General features: G+C 41.9%; 1 protein-coding gene across 4 annotated transcripts in view; it reads left to right on the top strand.

Moving 5' to 3' along the window:
* Positions 1 to 13,030, top strand: part of ADAMTSL1 (ADAMTS like 1) — a 1,156,072-nt gene that overhangs the window by 755,132 nt on the left and 387,910 nt on the right. For all 4 annotated transcript variants that reach the window (XM_033920627.1, XM_033920609.1, XM_033920600.1 and 1 more), the window contains one exon: positions 5,869 to 6,105. In XM_033920627.1, coding sequence (XP_033776518.1) covers positions 5,869 to 6,105 — 237 coding nt within the window. The remainder of the gene's footprint in view (positions 1 to 5,868; positions 6,106 to 13,030) is intronic.

The following is a 13,030-nucleotide window of genomic DNA, read 5'->3' on the forward strand; positions in this document are numbered from 1 at the left end:
CATGCAGTCTGAGGCAAAGATATTCAGTTAGATTGATAACTAAATTGCTATAGCATAGCCAGAGCTCAATTTCTAGGTGGGAGGGGGGTGGACTGGGTGGGCAAGGTCCATGTATTTCCTCTTCGCTTGCTAGTCCTCCACCCTCCAAAGTGGTAAATGCTAATACTTGACTGGTGAAGATCCTCAGTTCCCCATCAGCTTAAAAGTATCTCCAGAGCCCTCAGCAATCTGACTCAACCCTGAAGGCAGTCTGTAGCACATTTCTGGCCATCAACATCAGCACTCCCCTCTCTGCATGCATGCTCAGTTCAGTCAGCATTCCTCCCCACCCCCCACCCTTGCCTGAGGGAGTGCAGGTTGAACTGAGCATGAGGTGGGGTGAGGAGGGGGGCTGATGGCATCAGCATCTGAAGACGTGTCACTGACTGACACAGATTGGAGTGGGGGGGGGGGAGAAGGGGAATAGTACTCTGAACAACAGAGTTTGTCCATGAGGCTGTGGGTGCCTCAACATCCCAAACTGACACTAGAAGGTTCTCTAGAAATAGCCAAAACCTTCTATCAAGCTCCAAGGCTCTGAGAACCTTAGGCAGAGATTTGAATGGCTGCCACTACCCCTGCTGAGCAACCAGAACCCAATTGCATCCTGAGCCTGAGAACTAGAATGCTCACTTTACTTCAGGTATGGAAAGAAGGGACATTTCACCAGAGACTGCCCTGTGGTAGAAGATGCATTGGTTGGTAATCTGATGCCACTACATGCCCACAAGTTAGTGAATGTTCCACATCCTGAAATGCAGTCCAAGTTTGTTTGTTTCTTTATTTAGATCTAGCTCAAACTCTTTTCAGTAATAGCTTGAGGTGAGTTACAATCAGGTACAGTAGGTATTTCCATGTCCCCAGAGGTCTTACACTCTAGTATATTCGTGGGTCAGTGAAGGGTTAAGCAAACTGAAACAGTCTTCTTGATTGTAAGTCTTGGTGCTCTAACCAGTAGCATAGTAAGGGGAGACAGAGTGCCCAGGATGCTGTCTTAGCAGGGGTGCTACCCAGCAGCGGCACAGTTGCCGGCTGAAGACTCCCGGTCTCTATCCCCTCCCCCAGCAATAGAGGGTCTCTTAACTGCACTCCTACTTCTACTTCTTAAATCATTCCATTATTTACTGTCAGTGATCAGGGACTCCTATCCACTGCTCATGCTGGTTCCCTCTGACATAACTTTTTGTTCGCAGGACCAGGAAATTATATCAGAGAGAAGGCTTAAGCTAGCACGAGCAGCAGGTAGGTGTCCCTTCTTGCTGCTGGTAAAGAATAGAAGGATTTAAAAGGTACTAGAGGGGAGTAGAGTTACAAGGCGTCCCCCCCTATTGCTGGGGGGGGGATGCCGGGCCCCATCTTTCTTCAGTTCTGGGTCCCATCTTCCCCTTACAATGCCTCTGGCTTTAATCATTAGGATGCTTCTACCATATTGAAAATGAAAAACCTCTGCACCTCAGATTACCTCCCCCAAACCAATGGTCATGTCAAATGCTTCAGTAAAACCCGCAAACAGAAGTTGAGGAAGTCTTATTGAGGATAGCAAAAAACTGGGACTCCTTGATACCATATGTATATTTTGCAATCTGAGAATTGCCCCAAAACATAACTGGTTTTCTCCCATTCAATTTAATGCCGGATACCATTGGAAGAGTTGATTATTGTTTTGGGATCATCAAGAGATGGGTGGATACCAACCACTCGAAATTGAACGCAGGTAAAATGGAGGTACTGTATTATGTATTGGCCGTCCAAAGCATCTTGAGTTGTTTCCTTCAGTGATAACTTTGGATAATATAAAAGTTCCGGTCTTCCATATATGTAAATATCTTGGGGTCATTTTGGACTCCACTCTGTCTTTTAAACTGCAGATAAAGTCAGTGATATCTAAAGCCTTTTTCAAATTGTAGCTGCTCTGAAAATTAATTGATTTCTTGCCAATAGGGGACTTTCAGACAGTAATAAGTACAATATTTATACCAACTCTTGACTATTGCAATACCATTTACCTAGATTTACCGAAGTATATAGTTCAGGCACTGCAATTAGTACAAAATGCTGCAGCATAATTAATTTTAGGCGCTGCCAGGTTTGAGCATATAATGCCTATATTGGTCCAGCTGCATTGGTTACCTGTTTCTGCTCGAATCAAATTTGTCTGATCTATAAGTTGCAACATTATGCAACAGCCTGCAACCATGATTCACCTGCTTAATATATATCAACCAACTCGGAAGTTGCGGTCCAAGGAGGGGACCTCTGTTTAGAGGGGCCTTCAACGAAGCAGGTGAGATTAGGAAGCTATCATCACTCAATTCAGTGGTGTAGTAAGGGTGGAGGGGGGGAGGGAAGGGGCGGTATGCCCCAGGTATCATGTTGGGGGCACTAGCACCCCTCCTTCTCTCGCTTCCACCTCTTCCCACTCCTCACCTTGCCATGCACATACCCCCTTCCCTTCCCCCATAACCTCTAGTTGTTCACCACCACGAGCAACAACTTCAACGTGTTCCTCGTGACCACATCAGCTCTCCTGCTGATGTCACCTCCGGTGCTGCACATAGGAAGTGATGTCAGAGGGAAAGCCGCCGGGGTCACAAGGAGCACGTTGGCGGTGAACAACTAGAGGTATGGGGGAAGGGAAGAGGGGAGCGCATGTATGGCAGGAGGGATTGGGGAAGGAGCAGGGGGCAGAGGTGAGGGTGGGGGAGGGGTGCCTCTCAAGCTTGTTACGCCACTGACCCAGTTATAGATTTGGCTCCCAAGAGCCCAGTTTTAGAAAGGATGTGCACAGTTCCCACTGTATTTTGCAAAGGCTCTGCCAAACCAGAGCCGCTGGTAAAATATGTGTAAGGACATGGGGGACTGCACATCTACTCCTCTCCAAACTAATGGAGGCAGTGATTTTTAAATAGCAGCAAGTGGTGGTGGGGGTGGGAGGGGAGGAATATGCTATCTCACCCTACCTGTGCATAGCAGCAGCTTTTTAAAATCACATTCCAATCCTTCCTGCCAGCTACAAATGTCTACTCCCCCTAGTGGCATCTGTAACACCCCCCATAACAGATCCTCTCTTTACTACAAGAACAACCCCTTATGATTGACACCCCCACCACCACCACCAAACCTCTCCCCTCCACCACCACCACCACCAAACCTCTCCCCTCCCCTATAGCATGAATAAAGGTTTCCTAAAAAATAGGTCATATCAGGTTGTTAGTGCTGAACAATTTTCCACTTGGTGGGTAAATGAATGTGGTGTTCCTCAAGGATCACCACTTTCTCCAACTCTATTTAATATTTATTTAGCATCATTTATTTAGCATCTATATAATTTACAAGTAAATTTTTTCATTTATGCAGATGATATTTCAATATTGATTCCTTTAACTGCATTCACATCAGAAATTTTAAATCAGATTTCTTTTATTCTTACACAAGTGGAATCTTGGACTTCTAGTTTCAAATTGAAACTGAATCCAGATAAATCAAAGTTTTTTCTGGCTAGCCCAAATGATAAGCTTACTGAAACAATGCTTACTGTAAACAGTCAAACCTATCCCATAGAGCCCCTACTTTAAAAATATTAGGAGTTACATTAGATCGTACTTTATCATTTAAGGCTCACACAGATTTATTGGTCAAAAGATGTTATATTACTCTTTGGAAGTTGTGTACCATTAGAAAATATTTTGATTTTATATCATTTAAAATACTGGTTCAATTGTCAATTCTTTCAATATTAAACTATTGCAATGTTATTTATCTTGGTGCTCATAAAAAAACAACCAGTTGGTTAAGATTAATTCAAAACACAGCTATTTGTCTGATTTTTAATTTAAAAAAACATGATCACATTAGTTCATATTATCAAAAACTTCACTGGCTGCCATTCGAGGCTAGAGTGTTGTTTAAATTTGGATGTATTTGTTATAAAGTTTTATTTGGGTTAGCTCCATCTTATCTTGTTGCTCATTTTAGATGTTTTACATGTAAAAATAATATACGTAGATCCGGTTGGTTTTATTTTCCTTTAGTGAAATCGTGCCGCTGTAAGAAATTCCTAGATAGGACTGTGGTGTTTCAAGCAGGAGTAATGAATTCATGTTTGAATGCTCTTATTTCTCCATCCCTCACTTATTATCAATTTCAGAAAGATTTTAAAACCTATCTTTTTAAACAATACAATATTTAATTGATTTCAAAATTATCTTGATAAGCGGATTTCTTATTATTTTTATGGAACAATGTTTACAGTTTCTTATCTATTTTAGTATAAATAATTGTATTGTGCATATTTTATTTTTTACTTTGAGTAAGTTAGGGTCGCATTTTGTTAGTTAGTATTTTTTTTTTATTATTAAATTGTATTCTTTCTTTTATAAGATATTGTAATTTGGATCTGTATTTTAATTACCTATTGTAATTACTATTGTGTAAACTGCTAAGAACTGATGGGTCGGGGGTATAAAAAAATAAACTATTATTATTATTATTATTATTAAATTCCTCAGTGCTCCCACCCCTCAACTCCTGATCCCATCCTCAGCTTTACTGGCTCCATTTGCTCCTGCTTCTTTGTCTCCAAGTTCCAAAATGGAGTCCATGACCCATTGTGCATAATCCTATGGTATTACCTTAAGGAGTCAGGCTGCTAAATAAGGTCAAAATGCCTGATTCGTAGTAGTAGACACCATGGGTACCCAGTAAGGCCAAGAGAGGTGGGGTAGTCTTGTGGAAAAGTGCATTAGGAGGACTTGTTTATGTTGTAGCCAGGTGTTTGGATGGGAGTTTGCCATGGGGGATGTTGAGGATGGGGGCAGTGGGCATATGAAGTTCATCAGATGAGTGGGGGAGGGGGGTCTGTCATGATGATATGTTGAGCAGGGTCAGTGATATCATGGATTTTCCCTCATATGCCTAAACCAGGGGTGTCCAACCTGCGACCCAGTGAAGTATTTTGTGCGGCCCTGTCAAAGGCGATGCAGTGTTTTCCTCTGCTGCCCCCGGGTGTTTACTGTCTTGCCGACTCCCTCCTCTGTCTTGCTGCAGTGTTTGCACATTTGTGCAGCCCCAGAAACATTTTTTCAACCAATGTGGCCCAGGGAACCCAAAAGGTTGGACACCCCTGGCCTAAACCATCAATTTGCACATTGCCTGTCAATAGTTTCTTGTTCCAGCTTATGTCTTCTTAAACATTTAGCCCAATAAGCGCAGTATGGTGCAAACCAACAATAATCACAACAAAACACTTTCACCAATATATGGTGCAATGGATGGAATCTTCACCAAAGACAACCCAGTCTAGCCTGCACGAGTTAATTTGAATGCAAAAAAGGAGGAAAAAGCCTCCGAAAATGTAGCACAAGCCAGCCGCCATAGCGGCTTAAGGCCTGCCCCAACAAAACCTCATGGGCATAAAAAAAACCTCCTTTTTGCCAAATTCAAAATGACTCTGTGCAATGCAGTGAATAAAAATTGGATAACAGTATAAAAACTACTTGTCTTGTGCAGACTGGATCGGCATCCATTGCACTGCACATTGGTGAAAGTGTTTTGTTGTGTTCTTAAACATTTAAGACATTTTCAAATATGCAGCAAAGCTGTGCTACTGTAGTTCGTGTATTCATGACCAAACTCTGTGAATCTGGATGAACTATGGAGCCTGTTTTTAAGATATTTTTTTTCTCATATCCTGCCATCACAGATAAGATCTTTTGGAAGCATCCTACTGTCCACAGAAGGATTCTGTAAGAATAACAGAGGCATGTAGATGGGATTCTTGACATTTTTCTCAGATTCAAACTCACTCACCTCTTTTTGTTTTGGTTGCAGGACTGTCTGCCAGAGGCAGGAGACTTTCGTGCCCAGCAGTGCTCTGCTCATAATGATGTCAAATACCAGGGCCAGTTGTACGAGTGGCTTCCAGTATACAATGATCCAGAAAACCCTTGTTCACTGAGGTGCCAGGCAAAGGGGACAACGGTTGTTGTGGAACTGTCGCCCAAAGTACTTGATGGCACAAGATGCTACACTGAATCCCTGGATATGTGCATCAGTGGACTGTGCCAAGTAAGAAACCATTCCGCTCTTGTATGTTGCATGACTGCTAGAATTTGTTCTCTTTATTACTTCATTCAGGTTTCACGTTTCAAGTGTATTTTAAATTTCTTATACCGCTCAATTAGGCTTCTGAGCGGTGTACAATGAAAATACAGCTTACAATGAAAAAACAAGGTTAGAACTTGACAATAAAAAAAACGACAGGGGAGGTTAGAAGCACGAAAAGACTCAGACATAAAATGAACGGGAACGTGAGGAAAAAAAGAGAAGAGCTACAATATTCTGAGAAAAGAGAACTGATATGGGGTAAACATTTGGAGGGGAGGTTTCTTTATAGAAGTCGGTAAGTATTTGGCCCTTACAAGGGCAGTTAAGTTTCAAAAGCATCTTGGAATAGAAATGTTTTCAGCTTTGTTTTGAAATGGAGTAGAGATGATTCTTTGCGAAGGTAATTGGGAATAGAATTCCAAAGAGATGGAGCAGTCACTGCAAAATTGGTTGATCTTATCGTGTTAATATGCTTTAAACATGGAATTGTAAGGAGGTTTTGAGCCATAGAACTTTGAGCCATAGGCTTTAGATGGACAGTAGGGAATGAGAAGGTGATTGATAAATTCAGGTTGATTACTTAGACACGTTTTGAAGGTAAGTAGAAGGATTTTATGACTAATTATGTGTTCAACTGGCAGCCAATGTGCTTTGCGCAAGAAGGGGGAAACGTATTTTTTAGCATTAAATATTATTTTTATTGCGTTTTTTTCCACATTTTATAATCCTTATTTTTCCGGTCATTCAGCTCACAGTGGGCAGCGTTTAAATCTTGACCACCATGGACAAAATTAGATCCAAATATTTGACAACAGTTGCACTGGTACCAGGATAACTAAACAGACATGGTTAAGACTGCTTTTTATGTGGTTCTACTTGCTTGTTTAACTATCCGGGCTCCAGTACAGAATATCAGCAGTACCTGGATAACATCCAGGTGTGCCCTGAATTTACCCTGTGATAGTGCCATAACCAGATAACCAGTGCCATAACCAGTGCTGTGACTGTCAGACATAATACTTCGTGATATTATCTGGTTAAGTGCTGCTAAACATTATGGGGCTCATAATAAAAAACAAAAACAAAAAAAATGTTCAAAACTTGGCCTAAATCAGTACTTAAACAATCAAAAAGACAGATCATCTAAGTACTGATAATCAAAGCTGGTTTTAGACATATCTAGAACCAGCTTAGACCTTTAGAGAAATGAGGTGTTTTTAGAGGAGGGGAAAGGGCGGGAGGTAGGCCGACCTAGACTTCGTCATACTACAAGTATAACCGAAAGTCGGGAGATTGTCCAGTCAGAACTTATACATTTTGACTTAGACCAAGTCAAAACAGGTATAAGTTCCGAATAGGGGCCGCTGAGCTATTCGCGACTAGCACGATCAGCTCAGCAGCTCTGGCAACTTGCCCACCCCCCACCGCAACGATTGTGGCAGAAGAAATGCCTAATCACTCCTGCCATGATCGCGATCCCCCCTCCTACAAACAGCTACGAACCGGCAGGAGGGATCCCAAGCCCTCCTGCCGACACCCCTGAGCCCCCGCTAACCCTCCCTCCCCCAGTACTGACAAGAAGGATCCCAGGTCCTCCTACTGAATATGGAGCCCCACATGTGAGAATATGCTGCATGCTTGTCTAAAGATAAAACACAGTTACTTACCGTAATGGGAGTTATCCTGGGACATCAGGCAGATATTCTCACAACCCGCCCACCTCTTCTTTGCTTGGGCATAGAACTGACAACCTTGCAAGCTGGTGTCAGACGGGAAGGCACGTGCTCATGCATGGTGCGGGCAGTCTAAAAGCTTGTTAAAACTTAAAGTGATTTTAAACTTTTCACTGTCCGTACTGGGGATCCATGGATGATGTCACCCACATGTGAGAATATCTGCCTGCTGTCCCAGGATAACACCCATTATGGTAAGTAACTGTGCTTTGTGGAAGTATGTAACATATGTTTGTGTGTGTGTGTAGAAAGTTCACTTTGAAAATTATCCTGGCAAAACTACCTCCCATACTTACACCTGCTATTTGGTGCAGGAAGTTTTGCAAAGGCGTGTTAGGTATGCTTTTCAGAAAATTGGAAAGATTCAGGGGCCCTTTTATACAAAGGGAAGTAAAATTGGCCTTAACACATGCTTACATAGGTAATTCCTGCATGCTAAGGCTATTTTTCAACATGATTTTGTTAAGGGCTGCAAGTTAATCACAGTTAACTCTGCGATTAATGCATTAACTATTAACTGTGATTAGAAAAATTAATCATGTTGCAGCATTTCCTATCCTCCACCTAAAGTCCTGCCAGTGGGGGCTGCTGTTTCACTATCACATTTTCAATATTGAAAGACAGGCAAGCTCTGTAGGACTCCAGAGAACATGCCTGTCCTTAGCAATTGAAAACACAATATTGAAGCTCCATCCCCAACTGGCAGCAGTGCAGTTGGAGGACTCATGCTCAGCTTAGAGGGAACAGTACTGAGCAGGTATGGCCCTTCCAGTGTGTAACTGTCTCCTCAGCTTCTCAGTTTCATTTTTTCCAGTTAGCTGAACAGATATAAAACAAAGCTCTCCGATATGGTATCTGTTATATCTGGGCCCTGTCCATAATCAGAAGGGCAGTATGCAATGTGCTCGAACACAATGGACACCATGAACACAAAAGGATTGCAAACACTTCTTCTAGAAAAATCTTCTTCTAGAAAAATCTAGAAAAACACTTCTAGAAAAATCTTACAAGAAGAGCTCCTCTATGTAACCATTGCATGTCCTCCTCCGACAGTACCTACACAATTTGTATTGCTTTGGCCTTCAAACCTCATAAGAGTATACCCACGAGGCAGGGATTGAACTCACAACTTCAGGGTGCTGAGGCAGCAGTTCTAATCACTAGGCCATATCTCCACTAGATTTCCCTTGCGACTTTACTCCACATATTAGCTCATATTTTATCATGTTATGATCACGGTTTCCTAGTGGACCTAACATTGTTACCTCTCATAATATGCCCTGCCTTCCACTAAGGACTAGCTCTAAAATAGATCCCCCCTCTTGTTGATTTCTGGACCAGTTACTCCAAGAAACAGTCATTTATTACACTTAGGAATTTTATCTCCATAGCACTCCCTGATGTAACATTTATCCAATCAATATTGGGGTATTTGAAATCACCCCTTATTATACTGTGGCTCTATGACAGATTCAGGGGTTTTCCCTCTCCCAGACTGCAGTTATGCTACTGGGCAGCAGAGGGCATTAAGCAACTAGGAGAAAACTACAGGTCCCAGAATACCCTGAGCTTGGCAGATCAGTACTCAGAAGGGCGGGACTTAGGAAGGAGTATTTTTGCCCAGACTTTAATTAAGGAGAGAAAGGTCCTAAGGGAAGAGCATCCTTTGCGAGAGAAAGCTGAAGGAAGCAGAATAATTCATTACTGCCTGGCTGAGGTAAGCCACAGTAACATTCGTGTATTAAGTGTGAGGCAAACTAATAAGGAAAACGCTTTATTAATGTTAAAAGAGTTCTGGTCATTCAGGCCAGCCTGCTCCATGAGGCTAGCCGGCCACACTGGAACATTCTGCCATATGCCTATTTTGTCAACTTTCCTAATTTCTGTAAATATTTATTTTTCATCTATTTGTTCTTTCCTGGTGGATGGTAGTATAGCCCTACCAGTATACTCCTTCTCTTCACACATGGAATTTTATCCATATGGATTCCATGCTGTTATTTGTTTTATGTAGAATGTTTTTGTTTGACTCAATTCCCTCTTTAACATATAGTGCAACCCTCCCTCCAATTTAATCCACTTTATCATTGTGATATAATTTGTACCCTGATAACACAGTGTCCCATTGATTGTCCTCCTTCTACCAGGTCTCTGAGATGCCCATTCTATCTACCTCTTCATTTAGTGCTGTATACTCTAATTCGCCCTGCTGCTTTTAAGGCAGCCGCCAACAATGGCACCATTTATAGAATTTGGGCCTAGGTGCCACACTTAGGCACACTCATTTATATTTGCCATAGACCTGGTGTAAGTGGGTATGCCTAAATCAGGGGTGTCCAATGTCGGTCCTCGAGGGCCGCAGTCCAGTCGGGTTTTCTGGATTTCCCCAATGAATATGCATGAGATCTATTTGCATGCACTGCTTTCAATGCATATTCATTGAGGAAATCCTGAAAACCCGACTGGATTGCGGCCCTCGAGGACCGACATTGGACACCCCTGGCCTAAATGTACAGTATGCACCTTTCTGCCGACTTACACTAGTATTCTGTAATGGAATCTGTGCATACAGATGCCACTATAGAATATGAGTTCAATGGTGTGGTGGCTGTGTTAGTCCACTCTTCAAGGCAATATGTAGAAATAAAACAAAAACATAAAGGAAAAAAAATATCTTTTTTTATTGGACTAACTTAGGGGTAGGCAATTCCAGTCCTCGAGAGCCGGAGCCAGGTCGGGTTTTCAGGATATCCACAATAAATATGCATGAGATAGATCAGCATCTCAAGGAGGTATCTCAGATCCATCTCATACATATTCATTGTGGATATCCTGAAAACCTGACCTGGCTCCGGCTCTTGAGGACCGGAATTGCCTACCCCCGGACTAACTTAATGTAGTTTATGATTAGCTTTCGAAGGTAACCCCCTTTTTCCCCAGATCAGCTGATCATGGATTCCCCTGCTGCAAACAGCTGAACCAGCAGGGAGATCCCCATTTCCTCCCTCCCTCCCTCCCTCCCACCTACTGATTCCCCCAGCTCCCTTCCAAAGAAAGCCCCCTCCCACTGAGTCCGACACCCCTCCACACATCCCGGCATCCCTCCAGCACTCCTCCTGACACCAGCAAACACTTCTCCAATGGAAGGGTTGGACAAAGCAGAGAAAATGGAAGAAGTGACATGAAAGAAACAGTTATGTATCAGAGACGGAGGCTGCTAGAACCGGAGAAAGGCAGTTTGCACAACAGATCATTGGAATTTTGGTGAAATATTAAATGATGAAGTCCACCGAGCTTTTGTTAGGAGTTAAGAAACCATGTAAACCTAAGCTTTAAAATTGTCTGGTTTACCGGGAGTGACCTACATTTTGGAACTGTATTTAGACCCAGAGCATTTGTGCCTAGGAAGTTGTTAACTCCTAATCAAGACTGAACAAATGGGTTTAATTACTGCTGTAGCTTATTTACACATGTAATCCATGTCAACTTGGCACTCCTTGCATGTTCCCCAAGAGCACATCCTGCTGATAAATTCAAAGACATGGATCTTCCTTGTGCTTTTGTGGTACTCTCATAATGTAGTCTACAATACTTAATTTTGTTTACACATGATTGCTTATTCATACTTTACCAATTAGATGCATTTTATTATATGGAAAGTTCTATATTTGGTATACCACAGCAATGTGAAACACTGGAGCGTTTATATTAACGCTACCAACAATCTGTGCTTGGGTACTAATAAAGCCACTTTGTATAATATAATGTTATTCCAGCATGCTTAAGAGATGAAGGAATCACGCTTAGAGATTGTATTAAATATGTATTATGCTTCATGCACCAAAGAACTTCTGATTGCAATTCCTCAGACATTTTGCATGCTTGTCACAGCATTTCTTTTGGTTCTTGGATTACTTGTGCATTGCATTTAATGAAGTAGACTCTTTGGGACCGCCCTATGATTGCTATATGAAATCGAAATACTCATTTATGTAAATACAGGGCTTTATCTCTTTTCCTGTTTTTTGTTTCCTATGGCACAGGCAGTGCATTTATTTATTTATACAAATTTTTATATACTGTCTACATCAGGGGTTTCAAAGTCCCTCCTTGAGGGCCGCGATCCAGTCGGGTTTTCAGGATTTCTCCAATGAATATGCAAGAGATCTATGTACATGCACTGCTTTCAATGCATATTCATTGAGGAAATCCTGAAAATCAGACTGGATTGCGGCCCTCAAGGAGGGACTATGAGATCCCTGGTCTACATGTTAATAAAAACAATCGAAGTGGTTCTGATATTCATACGCCTGCCAACTCACCCCGAGGCAAGGGTGGGATTCTAAATCAGTTTAGAGGTTGGGTGGCAGTTTCCAGACCAGATCAGTAATGGTGGATGTTATGTTCAATGTGGCAATCACTGATGCGTGATCGGATATTGTAGGAGCGTGGATAACACTGATATCACAACAGATCCCACTATTAATTGTAGGTCCTCCAATCAAGGGGGGAGCGGTCATGGAGGGACCTGGGAGCAATGTTCCCTCCAAGCTGCACAGCTGCACACCTTTTTGCAGGAAGCCCTGCAGCCATTTAGCCCCGCTGCGTAGCTGGTGGAGTTGGGACCAGCACCCCCTCTGTTATCACTTTTTTTTTCTTTTTTTTAATAATTTTTCACAAGAGTACATCTTGTTACATGAAATTTTTTAATAATTTTTCACAAGAGTACATCTTGTTACATGAAATACAAGGAAAGCAATACGTTTGAACAGATAAAGATAAAAGGAAATCATAACCTTCCATTTAGGTACATTTTCGCCCCCTTCTTAGACCACAATAAAAGGAGGTCATACAAGCTAATTGAAGATAATTAAAGAAACATTCCCATAAAAAAAGGCCTAGTAAGCAGACAGTTAAATCTTATTTTTCTACCATCTCTTTTTTAATCATTCGTTAATGATCTTTTTAATATCTATAAACTCCTTCAAGTGGACTGGAGAAAAAAAAGTATACTTGACTCCCAGATATCTAACCCAGGAATTTACAAGGATATGCAAGTAGGAATTATGCACCCAATTTAACAGTATCCATGCTCTAAAGGTCTCCTGAATTCTTGAGTTCTTCATTTACTGTTTTCCTTAAAATGGACAAGA

This window comes from Geotrypetes seraphini, chromosome 1 (genome assembly GCF_902459505.1).
Source record: "Geotrypetes seraphini chromosome 1, aGeoSer1.1, whole genome shotgun sequence".
Classification (NCBI taxonomy): domain Eukaryota; kingdom Metazoa; phylum Chordata; class Amphibia; order Gymnophiona; family Dermophiidae; genus Geotrypetes; species Geotrypetes seraphini.